Here is a 23,389-nt window from a genome sequence, read left to right on the forward strand (position 1 = left end):
TAGCCCAGGCTCCCACCTTCTAGCTGTGCCAAGCAATGCCTCTCTCCTCACACTTTTCCGGAGTGAGGATGTCCCCATCCTGTTCCCTTTTTTTCCTCCTGAGTCAGAGAAGAGTGGACTTCACAGGGGGTGCTCTAGAAGGCCATGGGGTTATATAAATCCCAGGGCAGACAGGAGGTGGAGAGGGGGAGTCAAGACAAGAAGAAGATGGCAGGAGAGCCAGAGACCCAGCAGCCAAAGAACCATGGTGAGGCTGGGCACCTCTGGGTACTGTCAGGAGGCTGGGCCAGGATCCAGGGTGATATGTGCGTGGCCTCCAGCTTGGGGTGAGGGAGGTGGCCGAGCTTTGGAGGTCAGCTGCTGTGTTCTGTCCCATTCAGAGGAGGAGGTCACATTTGGAGGCCAGGGGTTTGCTGAGAACAACCCTGAGGGTCTCACTTGCAGCTCCAAGAGCATGCCAGGTACTGGGGTGACTCAGGGCAGAGGTGTCGGGGTCCTCTGCAGAACGAAGACAGCAGGGCAGGACCTCAGCTCTGCCCATCTGCCCATCCCTCAGAATGTCTGACCCGGGTGCCCTGGCTTCTCCTGCTTCTCATGTCTTTGGGCTTCTTTGTGCTGATGTTGGCCATCCTGGTTCAAGGTCAGTCAGGGCAGGGCTGGGGAAGGGGGACTGGAATGTGGAATCCTTTCAGGTGGTTTTGTGTTTTGTTTGTTTGTTTGTCTGTTTTGGGGGGTTGTCTTTTCTTCTTTTACTTTGTTTACTATTTTATTTTTTGCGATTGTTAAACAAGAACTCCAGCATGGAACACTAACTGAGCTTTTAGATTTTCCCTCTGGGATGACCCTTGCCTAGCCCCCAAATTCATCAGAGCTGGGACATCTAAGCCGCACAGTCCTCATTTCACCCGTGAGCAGGGACAGCTGACTGTCCCTCTCTGAAATGGGGCCATCTTCCCCTTGGAGCTGAACTCGGCACAGCCAGGTACCATCAGTGCTCACAGAGGGTGTGGGTGTGCCCTTCCTTCTCTCTTGCAGTTTCCAGGATTCGTGCATGCCCACAGGGACAAACCCCAGATCAGCAGGGGAGCTCCAGCTTGGGTGAGGGGCAGCTGGGGCTCTGAGGGGGAGAGGACTCTGGGGCTGTGTGAGTGGGCAAGCATGGGCACAGGCATGCTGGGGGTGTGGCAGGATATGGGAGGCCATGGACCTGTGTCAGGTCCTGTGTGCTGGCAGTGTTGGGACTAACAGGGTCTGAGACTCAGTGTCCTGGCCTGTGAAATGGGCTCCTGGGGTCACTGTGACCACCAACAGTGATCTTGGGGTCCAGCTCTGCACCAGGAACACAGTTGGTGCTTAATTGTTGCAAACCTCTTCTTGTAGTTGCTGTTCCTCCTGAGCAGACACACTCCAGCTTGGAGCAGATCCAGCAGCAGCTGACTCAGATCAATGCCTCACTGGGTGAGGCTCCAGGGCCTGAGTTAGGAGGGAGCTGAGGGGTCAACAGAGGGGGTTGGCATCTGCCTTCTGGGCTTCCACCAAGGCAGGCAGGATAGAGCACAGGGATTGTGGTCTGGGTTTTGGGAGCACTGGCTTGGTAGCCGAAATAGAAGCCCAGGAGAGCCAAGGCAGAGGGGAGAAGAGAACCCAGGCCCTGAGCTCATGTGTCCCCACTGCACTGTTCACTCTGCAGCTGGCCTGTGCCGGCCCTGCCCCTGGGACTGGGAGCTCTTCCGGGGAAGCTGCTACCTCTTCTCCAGGACTCTGGGCAGCTGGGAAGCCTCGGCCTCCTCCTGCCAGGATCTTGGAGCCCACCTGGTGATTATCAACAGTGTTGAAGAGCAGGTGAGTGGGGCCACATCAATCCTACCACTTTGTCCTAGGCATTGGATTCCAGATGGGAGGCTGTGGGACATGGAGGAGATGCAGTCAGAGGGGGCTTCCTGTAGGAGGAGGCACAATGGAATGGGGAGGTCCTGTAGGGGAGGAACACATGAGAGGTGGGTTAGGTGTGAAGGGAGTCAGAGGAGCTTTGAAACATCATGTGATCCTCTTGGGACACACCTCTGAGCTGAGATGTAAGTGAACATATTCCACACGTGTGCACTTTGACCTGCACCCATGGCATGCATTCACCAGCCGGTCCACACAACTTGACTAACAGCACTAGGCTTGGGAGCAGAAAAGCTTGTACGGGAGGCAGGGAAGAGTGGATTATGGATGGATGATGGAGGTGTCCTTCTGACTCTGTCCTCCTGATTCCCACCTCCATTCAGCTCTTCCTCAAATACTGGCACATCAGAAAGAATGAACGCTCCTGGATTGGCCTCAGCGATCACAGACGTGAAGGTTCCTGGCAGTGGGTGGATGACACCCCGCTCAGACTCAGGTGAACTCTCAGAATCCATGGCCCAGAGGCAGCAGGCCAGGACATGGACCACCCCTAAACACAGCTTTTGGTGTTGGAGAGCACCATGGCTACTTCAAATGCAGGACCCCACATCCCTGGGCATTCTGTCCCTTGAGACTAAGGTCAGTTCTCCAGAATCTACATTTTCACTTTGCTGGGATAATTCTCTTGGAGGTGAGGTTAGAACCACATTTTGCTAAGCCCTGCCCTGCACTCCTGTCCATTGGCTTGGTCCTCAGACTTTGTCCATGAAAGCCCAAGATCCAGTACCAATGCAGTAGATGGGGTGGGGATCTGGGCAGGATGGCTCCTCTGATAACTAGTAATGTTTGCAGCTTCTGGAAAGAGGGGGAGCCCAATAACGAAGGGGATGAGGACTGCGTGGAACTGGCAGAAGATAAATGGAATGACAGAAGATGTACCGCAAACAACTTCTGGGTGTGTGAGCAGCCCTCGGCTCCCTGCCCTGGTCACTGAGGGTCTGGGCTTCCCCTGGGCATGCAGGCAACTCAGGGGCACTCTGCTCTAGTTCCAGCCACCTTGTTCATCCCCAGTGTCCCTGCTCTGAGTCCTTCGGGATCTGGGAAAGAGTCCCTGAGACACCCTCCCCTGCAGCTCTTCCCTCTTCTTCTGTGAATAATCTCAGTTGTTCTTCCCCGTCACACACACATGGATCTGGGGTGTGGCTCAATGGCACACAGTTTGCCTAGAATGAGTGGGTCTCTGAGTTCCATCCCCAGCACTAAAATAAAAGAACAAACAAATAATTAAATTCACATATGGTCTGATGTGTTCCATTCAGTGTATTACCTATTCCTGGACACTGTCTTCATTAGTAAAGCTTTGAAATGTTTGATATTAACTAGGATATTAGTGTCTACAATACCTTTTTGGGTTGTGAAGCAATGTTTTTATTTGTGACACTATTATGTACTTATTATGTACTCCTGGGTGGCCTTGAACTTGTGTAGACCAGGCTGGCCTTGAACTCAACAGAGATCCACCTGCTTCTGCCTCCTGAATGCTAGGATTAAAGGCATGAAGTGCTACACCTGGGTGAATCAGTTTTAAAAAGGTTTTTGAGTTGGTACTATACATCTACTGAGTGCATTCATATTCATTCATATTCTCATATTCTCTCTGTGGGTGTGTCTATCTCTCCCATCTCCACATGTCTCTATTTGTCTCTCTTCATTCATTCATGAACAATTATTTATTCACAATCCCCCAAATGCCTCTGGATAGTCTTATGATTTCATTATACATTTTAAAAGCATTTCTTCCAGGTTTCTTGCGGCCACTGTAACACTCACAGACTTGGTGGTCTAAAATGCCACAAAGGCATCATCTGATATTTCTGGAGCTTGGCACATACTTTGCTCTCAAAAGAAACCTCTATGGGACTAGTCAGGAGTCAGGGAAATGACCGCCCTCTGGGTTTCCCCACAGGCTACACAGAGCCACCCAGAGCTCAAGGTGGTTTCAGCCATAGGCTGTAAAAACCGAGACCACACTTCCGGCCTCCTCAGCGTTGCCTTGGCTGGACCTTCTGCCTGGCACCCTGTGCTTCCTCCACCTCCCCAACAGGTTCCATGTTCTCAAGAGGCACACCAGTGTCATCTAGTGGACGGTTCCCCTCACCTTGAGACTCTCGGTCCCTCTTGGCACTACAGGCCAGGGGAAGAAAAGCCCCACACAGCACTTATCGCCCAGGAAAGTTGTCTCCAGAGCCTGCTGTCACCCCAGCCAGGAAGGCTCCTTTCCCTGCTGATGCCAAAGGCTCAGCGCCCCCTAGTGTCTTGAAACCTCAGGGAGCTTTTAGCATCTCAGAGGAAAATTCTTCGTTAGTCCTCTGGGTGGCGCCCGACATCATGGAAAGCTTTGTGTGTTTGCTCTGCTGCCTCTGACCTCCCAAGGGATGCCTGGCTTCCCTCACTGTCCTCAGGACCAAAGAGAGTGCCTGTCCCTGGGACAACAACCTCCCTGGTCAGGGACCACTGCCCTCTCTGCACTTGCTGGATGGTTTGTGCACCTCCAACCTTGCTGCTGCTTCTTTTGAAGTTAGAATTTAACTTTTTTATTGTACCGAAGCCTACAGTTATGAAACCTTGGATATCTTAAAAAACAAAAAACAAAAAACAAAAACAAAAAAAAAAAAAACCCTGCAATTTTAGAGAGTCCTTGGATATTTTCTACAAACTTTGCAATTTTAAAGAGACTTTGGGTGTCTTAAAGAGGCTGGATTTTGTTTTGTTTTGTTTTTCAAGACAGGGTTTCTCTGTATAGTTTTGACTATCCTGGAAACAGCTCTGTAAACCAGACTGACCCTAAACTCACAGAGATCCACCTGCCTCTGCCTCCCAAATGCTGAGATTAAAAGCGTAGGCCACCATCACCACCCAGGGAAGAGGCTGAATTTTTAAAGTTGCTTGAATTTTTAAAAAACTGGAATTTTAAAAGCTGAAATATTTTATATTGTAACATTAATATTGAGATCTTGAGGATAAACAAAAAAGGAAACGTATGGTTTAGCCGTAACTATGTTTGTGTGTCAAGCTGACAAAATGTCGTTTGCCCTGGTTGGTATTTTTATCAACTTGACACAAACTAGAGTTATCTGAGAAGAGAGACCAATGATTTTAAAATGCCTCCATAAGATTTGCCTATAGGTAAGCTCGTGACTGATGTGGGAGGCCCAGCCTGCTGCGGATTGTGCCCCTGCTGGAAAGATGGCCCTGGGTATATAAGCGGGGAGGCTGAGCAAGCCAGCATTCACTGTCCCTCCATGGCTTCCACTTCATTCCCGGCCTCCAGGCTCCCCCCTTGAGGATGGACTGTGATCTAGACGTGTAAATTAAAACAAACCCTTTCTTCCCTAAGCTGCTTTCAGCCGTGGTGTTTATTACAGCAGGAGAAACTCTAAGACAGCCACTGTGTTATTCCTCTCCTTGCTGTAACAAACTGTGACAAAAGCAGACGAAGGATTTGTTTTGGCTGATTGTTAGGGGAACTCACCCCCACCCCCACCCCCCACCCCTCCCGTGGTATCAAGAACGCACAGTAGCCGGTCCCTTTGCATTTGGAGTTCGGAAACAGAGAAGGGTGCACTAGTACTCAGCTTGCTTGCTTTCTCCTTTCTGGCGGCTTTATTCAGGGCTGCAGTACAGCCCTTCGGATGGTGCTACCCACCTTGAGAACAGGCCCTCCCTCCTCGGTTAAACTTCTCTGAAAACACTCTCAGAGATGGTGATGGCTATTCTTGGTTGTCAACTTGACTGCATCTGGAATGAACTACAATCCAGAAACGGAGAGAACACCTGTGAGAGTTTTTTCTTGGTTTGAAGTGGGTGAATCTGCTCTAGTCCAGATCTTTGAGGTAGGAAGACACTCCCCTTTGATCTGGCCCATACTTTCCTCTGGAAGCCTATATAAAAACATGGAAGAAGGAAGCTTTTGCTATTTGCCAGCTTACTCTTCCCTTACTAACAAGGCAAGAGTAAGTAATGTCCTTTACGGACATTAGAGCCTACTTCTTTGGGATTCCAGTGTCTACTGAAGACCAGCTGAGACATCCAGCCTCATGGACTGAGCAACTTCTGGATTCTTAGACACTATATATATATATATAGTATATATATAGTATATATATATATATATATATATATATATATAGAGAGAGAGAGAGAGAGAGAGAGAGAGAGACTGACAGACAGACATTCAGAGAAACACAGAGAGAGATTCGTTCTATTAAGTTCTTGTTCTCTAAAGAACCCTGACTAATACAGATATTTTGGTAATAGAAGAGGTTCGACAGCAAGCTGAAACAGCACCCTCCATGGCCTCCACATCAGCTCCTGCCTCCAGGTCCCTGCCCTGTTTGACTTTCTATCCTAACTTCCTTCAATGATGAACTACAGTGTGGAAATGTAAGCCAAATAAACGCTTTCCTCCCCAACTTGCTTTTGGTCATGATGTTTCACTGAAGCAATAGAAATCCTACTTGTATGTAGCTGAAGTTTTCTCCAGTCCTGCCTGGCCCACGTTCAGGACAAATCTCTCTCACCCACCAGTCCAGCAGCTGCTCAGACCCAACCAAGTAAAAATACACAGAGACTTATATTGCTTACAAACTGTATGGCCATGGCAGGCTTCTTATTATCTAGTTCTTCTATCTTAAATTAACCCATTTCTGTTAATCTATATGTTGCCACATGTTCTGTGGCTTACCTCCTGCCTTTACATGCTGCTCCCTGGATGGCAGGCTGGCATCTCCTCACCCCCCCCACCCCCATCCCCCAGCTTCCACCTCCCAGCCTCTCTTCTCTCTGCTTCTCCTGCCTATCCTATACTTCCTGCCTGGCTACTGGCCAATCAGTGTTTTATTTATCAATCAAACATAGCAACATATATTCACAGCATGCAGGACATCCCACAGCACTTGTATTCTGGAAACAGTACATTCCTCACTTGAGTGTGGTTACTTCAGCCCAGATACCAAGTGACTTGGAAAGCTGCTAGCTTTGGGTTGGGCCTGGGACAGGAAGAGGCTCTTCAGCAGGTCCAGGTTGCTGGGCAGGACCACATAACCCAGCAGACCTAATGGTACTTGAGGTGGCAGTGGCAGGTAGGGATGCTGTTTAGAGCCTTTGGCAGGCCTCCATAGGTGAATCACAGATGAGACCTCTGGGATTTTGGAGCCAGACTCTACCATCATCTTCAGACAACTATTCTTCCTTTGAAAAAAAAAAAAAAAACAGCTCTTGGCTTGCTATTGGGCCCTAGAGGAAACTGAATATTTGGCAATGGGCCACCAAGTTACCATGCAACCTGAGCTGCCTATCATGAGCTGGGTGTTATCTGATCACCAAATCATAAAGTAGGACATGCAGAGCAGCAGTCTACTATCAAATGGAAATGGCATTTATGTGATTGGACCTGAGCAGGTCATGAAGGCAAGTTACATGAAGAAGTTGCCCAAATGCCTATGGTTTCTACTCTCGTTCCAATGCCATGTTATGGTGATATTTTATTTGTACTGAAATGTGATTTTAATTGTATGTTATTAAATAAAGTTGCCCAGGGGTCAGAGCTATTAGAGCCATAGCAAAAGCTGGGTGTTGTTGGTGCACGCCTTTAATCCCAGCACTTGGTAGGCAGAGCTAGGTAGATCTCTGTGTGTTCAAGGATACAGCCAGCAATGGAGACACACACCTTTAATCTCAATACCAACCATAGAAGACCTGGAGATCTGTACAGACAGGCAGTGACGAGGCAGTCATGTGGTTAGTTTTACAACCAATGAGAAGGCAGAACAGAAAGTCTATATAAAGACAAACAAGACAGGAAGTAGGTCTCTTTCAGAGAGGTCTCTCGGCTGAAGAGGCTAGCTGCAGCAGGCGGCTAAGGCTTATAGCTCTGATCTCTTGGCTTCCTTCTTTGCATTGGTTCTGTGTTTCTTATTTAATAAGACGGTCTGTTACATCTACATTTGGTGCCCAACGTGACAAGAATCCATTAAAAACCACTTGGCTTGGCTTGGCGGCAGGTCCGGTTTCCGGCCTGAGTGGCCCAGCTCCCTAGCTCGGGCCCAGGTCAGCTTGGCCTCAGGCCAGACTGACTGTAGCCCCAAGCGGTTGCACGCAGCTGGAGCTACTTGCTTAAAGCTGGTGCTACAAACAACTAGGCCTGCCCTGCCAAACAGGGCCCCTGCCTGTAAAGCCAATGCACATGGTCGGAGCTTGAGGAAGCCAGAGCCAAGCCTTGACTTGGCTCAAGTGGGAACACGTGGCTGGATTCAAGCTCTTAGCCAGAACTTGTGGCTACATTTGCTTGTTCTCTCTCTCTCTCTCTCTCTCTCTCTCTCTCTCTCTCTCTCTCTCTCTGGATTCACACCTCGGATACTAGGTGGCTGTTTTGAAATTCCCTCAGATTTCTACTGTTCTACGCAGACTTGGTAAGTCAATTAACATATCAGATATTTTAAAGGAAACTATTTAAAAGAGAATTTTTTCCACATTAAAAAAAAATGGGTTTTATGTGTACATTGGAAGAAAATTGGACTTTGTTTGAAATTTTAGGCAGTCTGACAATGGAACAACTATATGAGAAGATTAATATTCCTAGTCTCTCCTCTAGTCTCTCTAAGAATTTTGTCAAGAAAGGATGCTGGATTTTGTAAAGCTTTTTGCATTTAGTGAGATTGTCATATTGTTGTTTTTCTTATGGTCTATTTATGTGATGGACTGTTTATCAATTAATATATGTTGAACCCTACCTGTATCTCTGGGATGAAGCCAACTTGATCATGGCAAGTGATCTTTTTAATGTGTTCTTGGATTTGGTTCACAAGTATTTTAAGAATTTAAGAATGTTCATAACGGAAATTAGTCTGTAATTCTCTTTCTTTGTTGGGTCATTATGTAGCTTAGGTATCAGGGTAGCTGTGGCCTCATAAAAAATTAGGAAATGTTCCTTCAGTTCTTATTTTGCAGAATAATTTGAGGAGTATTGGTGTTAATTCTTCTTTGAAGGTCTGGTAAAATTCTGTGCTAAAAACCATCTGACTCTGAGCTTATTTTGATTGGAAAGCTTTTAATTACTGCTTCTATTTCACTGGGGATTATAGGTCTATCTAAATTGCTTCTCTGATCTTGATTTAATTTGTTAAGTCATATATATAAAGAAATTCATCCATTTCTTTTAGGTTTTCCAGTTTGGTGGAGTACAGGTTTTTTTTAAATATGTCCTCATGATTCTCTGATTTCCTGTTTCTTTTGTTATGTCTCCTCTAATTTTATTAATTATGTTCATCTCTAATTTTATTAATTTGGATATTCTGTTATTTAGTTAATTTGGCTAAGGATTTGTAAATCATCTTGATTTTCTCAAAGAACCAACTCTTCATTTTATTGATTCTTTGTATTATTTTTGTTGTTGCTTCTATTGATTTCAGCTCTGAGTTTATTTCTTGCCATCTAATTTGGGGGAGTATTTTTTTTCTTGTTTTCCTAAAGCTTTTAGGTGTGCTATTAAATTACTAGTATGAGATCTCTCCATTTTTTTAATATAGGCATTTAGTGCTATGAACTTGCCTCTTAGAATTGCTTTCATTGTGTCGAATAGGTTTGAGTATGTAGTATTTTCTTTTTCATTCAATTATAAAGCCTTTAATTTCCTCTATTCTGTCTTGACTCATTTTTCATTCAGTAGGGAGTTGTTCAGTTTCCATGATTTTGTGAGCTTTCCACTGTTTCTGTTGTTGACATCCAGCTTTAATCCATGGTGGTCCAATAGGACACAGGGTGTTATTTCAATTGTCTTGTATCTGTTGAGACTTACTTTTGTGTCCAAGTATGTGGTCAGTTTTGGAGAAAGTTCCATGAGGTGCTGAGAAGAAGGTATATTCTTTAGTGTTTGGGTGGAAATGTTCTATAAATACTTACTAGGTCCATTTGATTTATGATGTCATTTAGTTCCAGCACCTCCCTGTTTAATTTTTGTCTGGATGACCTATTTACTGGCAAGAGTGGGGTACTGACGTTGTTGACTCTCACCGTGTGAGGGTCAATATGTGCTTTTAGCTGTAGTGGTGTTTCTTTGTGAACTTGGGTGCTCTTGTGTTTGGTGCACAAATGTTTAGAATTTCAGTATCGGCTTAGTGGATCTTTCCTTTGATGAGTATGTAGTCCTTCCCTATCTCTTATGGTTAGTTTTGATTTGAAGTTTATTTTGTCAGGTAATAACTGCACCAGCTTGCTTTTTGAGTCCATTTGCTTAGAGTATCTTTTTCCATCCTTTTACCTGAGGCAATATCTATCCTCGATGGTAAAATGTGTTTCTTGGATGCATCTGAAAGATGGATCCTGTTTTCTAATTTAGTCTGTTAGTTTGCCTTTTTATTATATAATTGTGGCCATAAATACTGAGAATTATCAATGAGCAGTGTTTATTGATTCCTGATATTTTGTTGTTATGGTGTTTGGTTTGCTGTTCTGGGATTATTTACTCCTTGTCTCTTCTTGGATGTGGTTAATTGAAATTTTAGACTGAAGTTTTCCTTCTAGTGCCTTCTGTAGAGCTAGATCTTACTTAAATATGTTTTTTATCATGGAATATTTTTCTTTATCCACATATTGTGATTGGTATTTTTGCTGGGTATGTTAGTCTGGCCTGGCATCTGTGGTCTCCTAGAGTTTGTAGAACATCCCTCCGTTGAAAAGTCTCCGTTGAAAAGTCAGGTATTATTTTAATAGGTCTGCCTGTATGTTATTTGGTCTTTTTCCTTTGCAGCTTTTTTTATTAGTTTTATTTATTTATTATGTATACAGTGTTCTGCCTGCATCCAGAATAGGGCACCAGATCATTATAGATGGTTGTGAACCACCATGTGGTTGCTGGGAATTGAACTCAGGACCTCTGGAAGAGCAGCCAGTGCTCTTAATCTCTGAACCATTTCTCCAGCCCCTCCTTTGCAGCTTTTAATATCCTTCCTTTGCTATGTTTTATGTTTTGATTATTGTGTGCCAAGGGGACTTTCTTTTCTAGTCCTGTCTGTTTGGTGTTCTGTGTGCTTCTTGTACCTTCCCCTTCTTTAGGTTGGGGACATTTTAGTCTACAGTTTTGTTGAAAATATTTTCATTGCCTTTGACCAGGGTATGCCATCCTTCCTCTATTTTTATTATTCTTAAATTTGGTCTTTTCAGTATGTCCCAGCTTTCCTGGATGTTTTGTGCCTGGATTTTTTTTTTCATATTTAACATTTTCTTTTATTGAGAACATTATGCTTTGTCTTCAACACTGGACATTCTCTCTTCCATGTCTTGTAATCTGTTAGTGAGGCTATGACATTTTTGTTTGTCATCCTAAATTTTTCATTTCCAGTTTTATTTGTTTGGGTTTTCTTTAGTGATTCTTGTTGTTGTTAAATTCTATTTTCATGTTAAGAATTGTTTTTATTATTTCATTCAACTATTTCTTTTTTGTTTTCACAGCCTTCATCCAAGGATTTATTCACATCCTCTTTAAGGTCCTTGAACGTATTCATAATTGCAAGTTTGTAGTCTTTGCCTTGTGCTTCAGCTATACTGAATTTATTGGGGTCTACTTTAGTAGGGTTATTGTGTTCTGGTGAAGGCATATTGTCTTGGCTATTCATGTTTTGTGTTTTGTGTTGAGGTGTAGGCATCTGGAGTTATGATGACTGAGGTGTTTCTAATTGTTAAAGTCTGGTCTTATCTTTGCTGGGTAGGTGTTCCATTCTTTGGTTACTGTTGCCCTTTCAGGATCTTAGGTAAGTGTGGTAGCTGTGGAATCCTTTATATAAAGAATGCTTCTGCACTTTGGTGGGCGGCAGAGAAGAACAGAGATGGGCTAGGAGAAAAGGCTGAGAGGTGCTGTGGGAAAGAGCTAGGGGGATCCAGTCTACACCAAGAGGCAAACTTCCCAGGGAGTGGAGGTGTGGTGGGAGGAGGGGCTCCTGAAAGTAGGCTGTAGTAGGACAAAGAATAAGTCTGGAGAGACAGGGATGAAAGGTCTGGGGACCTGGGCCTGTTGTAAGGAGTGGAGTCTTCTGTGGCTGGAGTTGGGGTGAGAGGGTGGCAGCTGCAAGCAGGGATGGGGATGAAACTGGAGAGATCATAGAGGACAGGAAGGATAGTGAAAACCCTCCACCCGAGTTCCAGCCCTGTGTAGCCACTGGAGGTTCCCTGGTAGAAAGTGTTTCTAGGGGTCAGTAGCTGACACAAAGCAATGGAGATGGGCTAGAAGGAAAAGCTGAAAGAGTCCACAGGAAGAAGCTAAGCAGGATCTCCTGAAATATATTTTAACATAGCAAGGCAAACCCATGGCCAAATTACACTAGATGGGGATCTTTGTTTATGATTCTACACATAAAGGACCCTAAAGACTCCACAAGAAAACTCTTGGAATGATCATGTTCTACAACATGGCAGAATACAAAGTTAACATATAAAAATCAGTTTCTCTTCTTTATGGCAATAAAATCCATGCTGATAAATAAATAAATCAAGAAAATAAACCATTCACAACTGGCTCAAAAAAATGAAACAATACCTCAGAATAAATCTAATCAAGGAAATGAAATTCTTCTATAATGAATTCTAAAACAGTGAAGAAAGAAACCATAGCAGACAGATCTCATGTCTTCCAATATCATGGCTCTATAAAACTAATCCTGTGAAAACAGCTATACTACCCAAACAATCTACAGATTCAATGCAAGTCTCATTAAAATACCAAAGGTATTCTTCACAAAAAAATATTTTAAACAGTATTAAAATGCATATGAAAGCAAAACAGAGAGCTGACACCCAAGCAAAAGGAATAATGCTAGAGTTATCATCATACCTGATTTCAAGCTGTGAATCCTAGTAACAAAAACAACACAGTATTGACACTAACACAAGACACACAGATCAATGGAATAGAAAAGAGAACTTGGGGCCCAGTGAGTTGGCTCAGTAGGTAAAGGCACTTGCTATCAAGCCTAATGACCCAAGTTTGATCTTTGGGACCCACATGGTGGAAGAAGAGAACCAATTCCACACGTGCTTTAGTGCCTGCCCACACACATACACACAGTCTTATTTAGGTTTACTGCTGCTGCAAAGACATCATGAGCACAGCAACTCTTATAAAGAAAACATTTCATTGAGGGTGGCTTGCCTACCATTTCAGAGGTTTAGTCCATTATGATCATGAAGGGGAGCAGGGCAGAGTGCAGGCAGATGTAGTGCTGGAGCTGAGAGTACTACATCTTGTAGGCAACAGGAAGTCGACTGACACACTGGGCAGTATCCTGAGCATAGGTAACCTCAAAGCCCACCCCCACAGTGACATACTTCCTCTAACAAGGCCACACCCATCCAACAAGCCACACCTCCTAATAGTGCCACTCCCTATGAGATTAGGGGGGCCAAATACATTCAAACTTCCACACACAAAAAATAAATCTAAGCCGGGCGGTGGTGGCGCATGCCTTTAATCCCAGCACTCAGGAGGCAAAGCCAGGCGGATCTCTGTGAGTTTGAGGCCAGCCTGGTCTACAGAGCGAGATCCAGGACAGGCACCAAAACTACACAGAGAAACCCTGTCTCGAAACAAAACAAAACAAATAAAATAAAATAAAATAAATCTAATAATTTTAAGAAAACATAAATGTAAATCCACACAGCTACAGGCACCTGATTTTCTCAAAGACACCAAAAAACTTATATTGGAGAAAAGACATTTTCAACAAATAATGCTTGGAAAACTGGATAACCTCACGTAGAAAAATGAAAGTCTTTCTGTACAAAAATCAACACTACATAGTCCAAAGATTTTTTTAAAATAGTTATTCTATTTGTGTGTATGAGTGTTTTGCCTGTGTGTATGAATGTATAACACATGCATTCCTGGTGCCCACAGAGGTCAGAAGATGGCATTGGATCCCCTGAAACCGCAGTTACAAATAGTCATGTGGATAGTGGGAATTGAACCCAGTCCTCAGCAAGAATAAGAACAGGTTAGCTTCTGAACCATCTCTCCATGCCTAGTGGATCAAAGATTTTAGTGTAAGACAGTACATAAATTCCGAATGTGTTCAAGGGAAAGCAGACAACACACTTCAGGATATAGGTAGGCACGGGAAGGACTTCAAGAATAGGACTCCAGTTGCTCAGGAAAACAGTTGACAAAAGAGACAGTGAAATTGCAGAGCTCTTGTAGAATAAAAGAAACAAGTGAAAAGACAGTTACAGAATAGGAGAAAACGTTCACTCACTGTAAACATTGACACTTAGATGGAAAAAGGATCCTGGCAGTCGGGAGCCAAGGAACACCACAAAGTCACTGTAAGTGTAGCAGCTTACAGCCCTGCTCCAGGGAAAGGTTTCCACAATGTAACAACTCTGCTCAGCAGAGGAGGGTTTCCCCAGCGAAGCTGTTACAGTTCTGCTCTGGTCCCCCAGAATCTAACAGCTCTGCTCCACTAGGGGAAGGTTTCCACAGAGAAAGTGTTACAGTTCTGCTCCTGCTCAAGTGATAGGTCTCACCCAAACCTCATTCAAGCGTTTTATTTGGAGGGAAGAATCCAGGAGGGTGGCTGCCTCTGCCAGGGTGGAAAAAAGCAGCTCCCAACTGAACAGGCTTCTTAGGGGCTGGGTTTTTCCAGGGTGAAGATTTTCAAGGTGGGAAATGGTCAGATTTCAATCCCTGAGCTTGGACAAACTCAGAGATTGGCTGAATTTTGTGCTCAGGAATTGGTTCGTTTCATGTTCAGGGATCAATTGGTTTTTGTGCTGAGTTTTGGTCAGGGACATAGTGTGTTTCTTTGGTTCTGGTTTCAGGGCCAGGGTGTGTTTCTTTCACTGGCCCTTTTTAACCTTTTGGCTCTAGTTTCAGGGCCAGGGAATTGTCTCTGGTCCCAGGGTCAGGGTGTGTGTTTTTGGCTCTGGTTTCAGGGTCAGGTGTGTTTCCTTGGCTGGCCTTTTTACCCTACACTCACTGTACATCTAACAGTGGATTAAGATCTAGAACATATAAAGAACTCAAAAACTAGAGTCAGGGAGTGGTGTCATACACTTTTAATCCCAGCACTTGAGAGGCAGAGGCAGGCAGAGCTCTGAGTTTGAGGCCAGCCTGGTCTACAGAGCGAGTTCCAGGACAGCCAGCACTATACAGAGAAACCCTGTCTTGAAAAAACAGAAAACAAAACAAACAAAAAAGCCTCTAGATAACAAGAAATTGAACAGCCTAATCAAGAAAAATGGGCTTTTAGTGGTATACACCTTTTAATCCCAGTACTTGGGAGGCACAGTCAAGCTGTCCATGAGTTTCAGGCCAGCCAAGGCTGGATAATGACAGAATCTCACCTCTAGGGCAGTGAGGGTAATGGCCTTGCAGTAGTGATGTCACAACAGTTGTGGCTGTCTGTGCCAGTCATGTCAAGTCTGGGCTTATCAACAGTCAGTCTTGGATGGAAGAGGGCCTGATAGGGTCCTACCTGTCCTTGCTGAACTTTGGGCTACTGGTGGATTCTGAGAGAACTGGCTTCAGTTGTGTACCTGTGGTGAGCGCTCCAGGAGCTAATGGATAGCTCTATACCCGTGGTCACTCAGACAGCCCTGAATAAATTCTCTACTCAACAAACAAAACAAAACAATGAACATGGGAAAGGGATCTGTAGGGGTGGGAGATGACAGGTAACAAGGAGTTTAAACAAGAATAATCAGAATGCATTCTATACATGTATAAGATTGTCAAATAAATTCAATTTTTAAATGGACGAATAAAATGAGCAGATAATTCTCAAAAACGGAAATACAAATGTCCAATAAAAAAATGGGGAGTGGATGGATGGTTCAGTAACTAAAAACAGTTCCTCCTTTTGTAGTGGACGAAGGTTTGATTCCGATCACCCACTCTGCAGCTAGTAACTGTTTAACTCCCATCCCAGGGGATCTGCCTCCCTCTTCTGGCCTCTGAGAGTACTGCATACACATGGCTCATGCACACATACACACAAAATTAATATAAATACTTAAAAACTATAACAAATATTCAACTTCACCACCTATCAGAGAAATCCAAATTAACTAACTGCATTAAGATTTTAGCTCACTTTATCAATCATCAAGAAAACAAATTCTAAGAGCTGGAGTGGCTGCTGTAAAGAATTTAAGTTCAAACCCCCCAAATTCATATGAAAGCCAAGTGCAGAAGTGTGCCTGTAACTCCGGTGCTCTTGTGGGGAGATGGGAGGCAGAGACAAAAGAAGCCCTAGAAACTTACAGACCATCAAACAACAGAGACTCTGTTTCAAAAGGTGTAAGACAAGGATCAGCTCCCATACATGAAAGAATCCACACTCGCACATGTGAAAGCACGTGTCCTCACATCATACACACAAAAAAGAAGGAAGAGAAGAAGAGGAGGAGGAGGAAGAGGAGGAGGAGGAAGAGAAAGAAGAATAAAAAGAAAAGGAGGGGCTGGAGAGTGGTTCTGAGGTTCAGAGCACTTACAGAAGACTCAGATTTGGTTCCCAACACTCAGGTGGCAACTCAAACCTATCCTGAACTCCACTTCCAGAGGACCCAATGCTCTCTTCTGTTTGTATGGGCACCAGGTATGCACAGAATGCACATACATACAGGCATGCAAAACTCACATACACATAATAAAATTAAATCTTTTTAAAAAGGAAAGAAAGAAAGAAAGAAAGAAAGAAAGAAAGAAAGAAAGAAAGGAAGGAAGGAAGAAAGAAAGAAAGAAAGAAAGAAAGAAAGAAAGAAAGAAAGAAAGAAAACAGCCAATTCAGTTGGTGCACAACTTTAATCCCAGCACCTGGGGGCAGAAAGGCAGAGCTCTGTAAATTCAAGGCCAGCCTGATCTGCACAGTGTGTTCCAGATGAGCCAGGGCTACATAGTGAAACACTGGGGGGGGCGGGGTGGTGGTGGTGGTGGTGGAGAGACAGACAGTCACAAATACACAGAGACAGGGCAGAGAGACAGACAGAGAAAGAAGAGGAAAAAATAACAAATGCTATGTGGATAAGGAGAAAATGGGTACTTGTATAAGATGGTGGGGATATGAACAAGTCCAGTGACCATGGAAATCAGTATGGAGGTTCCTCAAAAGTAAAAAAAATAAATAAATAAATAAAAAAAAAAAACAATTGACCTACCATATGACCTGTGCCATTCCTGGGTATTTACCCAATAGACTCTACACTAACATATCACAGAAACACCTGACATCAGTGTTTACTCTGGCACAATTCACAATAGCTAAGTTATGGAACCAACCTAGGTATCCAACAGAAGATGCGAAAGAAAATGTGGCATAAATACACACTGGAATTTTATTCATAAAAAAAGAACAAAACTGTGTTGTTTATAGGAAAAAGGATGCAACCTAAAGTGACTGTAGGAAGTGAATTAAGCAAAGTCCAGACAATTTACTGTGAATTGTTCCACTTCAAACAATCTAATCAAGAAAAACCCTCACAAGAGTGCCCAGTCACATTGACCACCAAGATCAACCATCACAGTGTAGACAACATGGAAGCAGAGGAGAAACTGCCACGGCAGCAAAGGGAACTAACAGGAAGGGCGATGGGTCCACAAGAGGAGGGGAAAAGCGTGAGAGGATGTGCTCAAAGTAGATTATCTACCAGATGTGAAATGTCCTTATGAAACCGAGAACATGAACATACGCCAGAAAACAGAAAAGCAGCGAGGCATGGTTGCCCACATCTAGAGGCTTTGGCAGACAGATTTTTTTTGAGTTTGAGACCGTCCTGGTCTACATAGTGAGTTCCAGGCCAACCAGGAGAACAGTGAGACTGTCTCAAAAAAAAAATTTTTTTTTTTAACTAAAAGTAGGGTCCAACACGATGGCTTGGTGAGTAAAGTCTGGAGACCAAGACCTGAGTTCAATCCCAGGACCCACATGGTAGAACAGAAAATTCCTGAAATGTGTCCTCTGACCTACATACACACACACACACACACACACACACACACACACACACACACACACACACTGTGCACATGCTCACCAATAGATGTCTAAAATACACAGGAAATAAAAAGAAGCAGGGTGCTTACAAGCAGCACTAACATGAAACAATTCAGGGATGTGGTTTCTGGGAATGTTTCCTGGAGTGAGTGCGTGCTAAGGAAGAAGTTTCAGGTCACAAAGCAGGACTAGAAAATGGTCAGCATAAAGTCAAAGGGCCCATTCATGGACGAGCACCCCACAAACACTTATCCTTTGCACTTTGACCCATTGTTTCTTCATTCGAGTACAAAGGACCTTCTCTAGTGAGACCTGAGAGCTCTACTAAATCTATGAGTAGAAAAATACAAATTTAGAGGGCGTCTGATACTATGTCCATTTAGCAGAATAATGGGACTAGGCTCACCTCCTCCTCCTCAAACTCAGGGACCATCTCAGGATTGATGTGAGAACCAAAGGTCAGACAAATCCAGAGTATAGCAGGGTCTTCTGGACACGACAAGACTCCTGCACTCGTGAACTCACTGTGTTTGCCTGCAAAGGATCAAGCCAGTCAACATTACAGGAAGTGGGAGAGCCTCGGGTGCCCCCATCCCTAGCCTAAGATATTGAGAGTCGATAGATTTTAAAGTCCGGTTTCTCTAAAGGCGTGGCCCCTGGCAGGTCAACCATGGCCCAGTGATGTTCCCACACCTTCAAGCACACAGACAACACAAATTGGACTCGGTAGATTATTAAGAAAGAAAGAGTACATGAAATTAGCATGGGTGGGGTAGGGCAGTGAGTAGTAGGTGGGTCTGGGAGGAATTGGGAGAATGGGAAGTTAATATAATCAAAATATACTGTTTGTGTGCATGAAACAATCAAAGAATTACTAAAATACCATATTTTTAAAATCGTGAGAATTAAGCATATTTTATGTATAACACCAAGATTAAAAGATAGGGATCACCAGTTGTGGTGGCACATGCCTTTAATCCCAGCACTAAGAAAGCAGAGGCAGACAGATCTCTGTGAGTTAGAAGCCTATCTGGTCTATATAGTGAGATCCAGGCCAGCTAGGGCTACACAGTGAGACCCTGTATCAAAAACAACGCAAAAGAAAAATAAAAACAAATAAGGGGGGTGGAAAGATCACTCAGCTATTAAGAGTACTGGCTGCTTTTCCAGAGGACCCAAATCTGTTTCCCAGCACCCACAGAGCAGCTCACTTCTGTACACCCAGTTCCAGGGAATCCAATACCTTGTTCTGGCCTTTGTATCAGGTGTGCACATGGTACACATGCAGATAGAACACTCATACACATAAAATAAAAATTAAAAAACCAAAAAACAACAAAGAACATGGGGAATCTCAGTGAGTGAATCATATGTAGATGTTACCTGGCCTGAGAGTGTAGAAACAATCCTTTTACTACATAGCAATTTCCTCTCTCCAGGAACGAGGAAGGAGGCTCTCAAGACTCAGGAAGTAAAGAAACACCACAAGTCTGGGAAAGCTGGAACTGAACAAGCTTCACCAGGGCTCCTCCCACAAGGGATCCTGCAACACTTGTTGACAAACAGAGGGAAAGGCTCTGACCCACTTGTCCTATGTCCTGCCGCCTGCAAGTCGGGGAGTGCTCCCCAGCTGCAGCTTTCTGGAGTCTTCACCCATACTGGGGTGTTGCTCCCACGACACAGCTGCCTCTGAGTCGTCCCTGCTTCTGTAACCCAATAAAAACTCACTGGTTCCCTAAGCTGTACTTGAGTAGACTTGTTACTTTGGTCTGTCGTGAATTCCCTATTGGGGTGAGTGAGGTTAGGGAAAGCCTCACTGTGGACATAACAATTGGCTATAAAGAGAAAACAGTGTTCCTGATAAAAATGACTATTCCCATAGAAAGCTCACTGACACATGCCTAAAGCTCCAGCTGTGTCGAAGGCTGAGCCCCAGAGTTCCAGACCAACCTGGGGAACATACACCCCATCTCAAAACAGTAAATAAAAATTAAATGGGTTGGGGATGTGGTTCAGTTGGTATAATGCAAGAAGCCCGGGTTCAAACCCCAACACCACATAAAACTTGACATGGTGGCATTGCATGTAATCAAAGAACTTAGGAGGTAGATGTGGGTGGATCAGAAGTTCAAGAGTATCCTTGGCTACTGAGTTTATGACCATCCCAAGATGAATAATCCTGTCTCAAAAAAAAAAAACCTACCTTTTTGTGGTATTGGCGATGAAAGCTTTGGTCTCACACATGTTAGCAAGCTTTCTGCCGTTGAATTACATCTTCAGAATCCCCAAAATTACTTCTATCAACTAAAAATGAAAATTGAGAGGGCTAAGTTTAGTTCACAGAATCCATGAAGGGCTGCTCATAGCAGCTTGTCCAGCTCCAGAGGACCTAATTAATTCTTCTGGCCTCTTCAGATGGCATACACGCACATATACATAAACGGAACTAAAAAATCTTTTAAATTTAATAAATATTAAATAAAAATGAAAATTTAAATTATTTTCAAAATAGATTTGCTGCACTAAGAGGCCAAGAGAAGCATTGGATACCCTAGAGCTAGATTTACAGGTGGCAGTTAGTCACCAGATGTGGGTGCTGGGCAGATGTGGGTGCTAGGAAGTGAACTCAGGTCCTCTCCTGACCCACGTGTCCAGGTGCCCCTTTCCTGTTGAGACATGGCTCCAGATAATCTAGGCTGGCCTCAGAGTCACTATGTAGCTGAGGATGACCTTGAACTTCTGTCTTTCTGCCTTCACCTCCCCTGTGCTAGGGGACTGCAGTTGTTTGCTACCGTATCTCTTTTACGAAAGTGCTGAGGATCCAATCCAGGGCTGCATGCATGCTAGGTAGACACCTCACCAGCTGAGCTACATCCTCAGCAGGAGATTGATTTCATCTTGATGTATACAAACGGGCTGTAGAATTTCTTTTAATGGAGGAAGGGAATACAGGAATGTAGAGGGGAGGACGAATACATTAGATTTATTTTTACCACCAAGTTTTTAGTAATAGTTTAAGAGGTTTCTTAACAGCTTCAAAATTTTAATGGGTACAATATAGATAAAAGAGGGAGAGAGTATGTGTGAGCCAGGCATCATGGTACACAGCAGTAATCCCTGGAAGCTGAGGTAGGAAAACCCTGAGTTCGATGTCAGCCTCGGCTGCACAGTGAGTTGGAGTCCAGCTTGGGCTGTGGTGAGACCCTGTCTCAAAAATAAATTAAAAAAATGTTTTTTTAAAAACCACGTGAATGTCAACTGTTACTCTAACGATCGAAAAGAAATCCTGACCTTCCCTATTATGAATAGGCTCTCCTCTGTTTTCCCTCCTGTCTCCCTATCCTTAGCTACCATGCTGAACTTGTTTTGTAGCCTTGACTGCTCCAGAACTCATTTTGTGAATCAGGCTGTTCTACACCTCTCAGCAGTCTTCCTGCCTCAGCCTCCCCAGCTTTGGAATCCCAGACCACCCCTGATGAACCTATGACGTCACCTTTCCTTCTGTGACACATCTTCCCTGCCTCACCCTGTCCAAGGCCCATCCCCACATCCTAGACTAATCAATCCATTTAGTAAGTCTTGCCCGCTGTCAATGACGGTGCATACATGGTCTTTGTCCTCACTTTCTAAAAGAATCTGGGGTCTGGTCATGGTGGTAAAGGAGAGGGAAGTGGAGATGGGAAGATAGGGAGTTCAAGGTCACCCTCTGTTACGTAGAAAAGTTCAAGACCATCCTGGTCTACAGGAAACTCTGTCTCAAAATTAAAAAAAAAAAAAAAAAAGGAATCGGAAGCGGGAGGAGGAGGAGGCGGCAAAACGATCATGGGTCCATTCATTCAATCTTCAAGCGTTTACAAACAGCTTTCACGTAAGCGGCTCCCAACCTGACTCCCTACCCACTCCGCCCCCTTGCTCCCCCCTCCCCGCACCCCTGAAGAGGTAATGTTGGAGCAGATGGAGGATGCAATCGGAGTTTTGATGCCAGATTCACCTAGCAGGGGCAGAACCTGACGTAACCACCCAGACCACCCTCCAGACCCTGCTCTGAAGATAAGCTTTCCAGTAACGCCCCTTCTAACGCCCGGCCCTAGTCTGATCCCGCCTATACTTGCACTGGGACACGCCCCCTCCATTAGCCCCTCCTCCATTCCATTCAGACCCTGGCCTCAAGTCCCACCGCCCAGGACGCAAAACTCATTCCCAGCCTCATGACTCCATTGGTCAGATGCCATAAGAGTCCGCCCTCCATCAGTTTCATTGGCTGATTAGATGTCAATCTTCATAGCACACCCCCTCCCATCTCAACAGTTGCCAGGCCCGAGGTTTGAGGGGCAGATAATAATGGACGGCTCAGCCCCTCTCATGATTGGGTAGAAATCAGGCTCTGGGTGGGACTTAGTGCCTCAGCTAAGGGTTGCTCGAGGCCGCATCCTTCCTTCAGAGGCACACCTCTTACCAATAACTATTGGTAGTTTAGGTGTCGATCAATACTATTCCTTATTTTGATAAGCAAAATCATGCGTCTATCACAGATTCTCTCATTTCAATTCGCTCCTCTCCTCAGAGAACCGTAGCCAGGGCCCGCCTTATAGACTAGCTCTGGATTGGTCAGATCTCCTGTCACTCTTCTGCAATGGGCGGAGCCAATGGCCTAAGGGGGCGGTGAATTGGTTGACCGGGCCTCGGGGGGGCGGGGCAGCGGCTCCTGTCAGCGGGTGAAATGGCAGCAGCTGAGCCGGTGACGGCTGCGGTCCCCGGGGGCGGCTGAGTGAAAGGGGCCGGGCCGCGGGGTTTGCGGGACCCCCGAGCAGTCGCGACCACGGGCGGGGAAAGCGGACGACGCAGTGCAGGGACGGCGAGGCTCGGCGCAGCGATGGCGGAGCTCTCCGCGCAGGTAGGGCGGCCTCGGGCAGGGCCTCTTCTCCCGGGGGGGTGTCAGTGCTGCGGGGCCCCGTGGGGAAGCCGAGCCAGGAGCGTGACTGGGGTCGCCTCGCCTCCCGAACCCGCGCTTGAAGCCTCGGCATTCCCAGCCCTGGGCCCTGGAACTCCGGCCTCCGCCCACCCTCGTTCCCGATCCCCCCAGGATCACTTCCAGGGCTTCTAGGACCTCATGTCTCTTCCTCGTGACGCCCCCCACCCCAGGCTCGGGACCTCTGTACATCTTTCCCAGGACCCCTCCCTCGGAGCCTGACCAGAGTTTCCCCATCCCCCCGGTCTGCAGCCCCCCCCCCACTAGCATACCCTTCCAGTCCACAACCCCAGTCCCAGGACCCCTCCCATCTGCACATATCTTGCATTTACGTCTCTCTCAACCCCTCTCTTGGGTTCCTATCTTCTGCATCTGGCCTGCACCTCTCCAAGGAGACCAAGCTCAGAGCCCTGTACTCTTTCCTTGTGACCCAACAGAAACCCATGCCTCGCCTCTTAAATGGGAAGATTCCCAGCTGAATCCACAGACATCA

General features: G+C 45.2%; 2 protein-coding genes and 1 long non-coding RNA gene across 13 annotated transcripts in view; 2 read left to right on the forward strand and 1 right to left on the reverse strand.

The window, feature by feature from the left end:
• The first annotated feature begins 108 nt into the window (after nt 1–108).
• LOC131898480 (CD209 antigen-like protein E) lies at nt 109–3,098 on the forward strand. The gene is made up of 8 exons (XM_059249680.1): nt 109–247; nt 381–461; nt 557–640; nt 1,036–1,098; nt 1,381–1,458; nt 1,691–1,842; nt 2,274–2,386; nt 2,743–3,098. The coding sequence occupies exons 1-8, from the start codon at nt 145–147 to the stop codon at nt 2,882–2,884; spliced, it is 816 nt and encodes a 271-aa protein (XP_059105663.1). The 5' UTR covers nt 109–144; the 3' UTR covers nt 2,885–3,098.
• Nucleotides 1,673–23,328, reverse strand: LOC131898482 (uncharacterized). Of its 6 annotated transcripts, XR_009375941.1 has the most exons (5): nt 23,169–23,328; nt 20,131–20,231; nt 19,311–19,478; nt 18,334–18,461; nt 6,817–7,140 (listed from the first exon to the last, which is right to left on the reverse strand). It is a non-coding gene; the product is annotated as an uncharacterized LOC131898482 (long non-coding RNA). The 6 variants fall into 6 exon arrangements; XR_009375939.1 differs by lacking the exons at nt 6,817–7,140; nt 19,311–19,478 and adding an exon at nt 1,673–1,973 and having other exon boundaries at nt 23,169–23,321; XR_009375940.1 differs by lacking the exons at nt 6,817–7,140; nt 19,311–19,478 and adding an exon at nt 5,544–5,831 and having other exon boundaries at nt 23,169–23,321.
• Evi5l (ecotropic viral integration site 5 like) overlaps nt 21,461–23,389 on the forward strand; it is a 43,399-nt gene continuing 41,470 nt past the window's right edge. Inside the window, exon 1 of one of the 6 annotated variants that reach the window (XM_059249675.1) lies at nt 21,461–21,795. The gene's annotated coding sequence lies outside the window, so the exon portion shown is untranslated. Of the gene's footprint in view, nt 21,796–22,539; nt 22,822–23,389 lie in introns of those variants that run through there. The other 5 variants (XM_059249679.1, XM_059249677.1, XM_059249674.1 and 2 more) reach the window with 5 other exon arrangements.

This window comes from Peromyscus eremicus, chromosome 23 (assembly GCF_949786415.1).
Source record: "Peromyscus eremicus chromosome 23, PerEre_H2_v1, whole genome shotgun sequence".
Taxonomy (NCBI): Eukaryota; Metazoa; Chordata; class Mammalia; order Rodentia; family Cricetidae; genus Peromyscus; species Peromyscus eremicus.

Excerpts from the sequence above, each read along its gene's own strand:
- LOC131898480 (XM_059249680.1), top strand. The coding sequence starts at position 145 with ATGGGGTTATATAAATCCCAGGGCAGACAGGAGGTGGAGAGGGGGAGT. Across the intron at positions 641-1,035 it reads GTTGGCCATCCTGGTTCAAG|TTTCCAGGATTCGTGCATGC; the intron begins GTCAGTCAGGGC and ends TCTCTCTTGCAG. Across the intron at positions 1,459-1,690 it reads TCAGATCAATGCCTCACTGG|CTGGCCTGTGCCGGCCCTGC; the intron begins GTGAGGCTCCAG and ends TTCACTCTGCAG.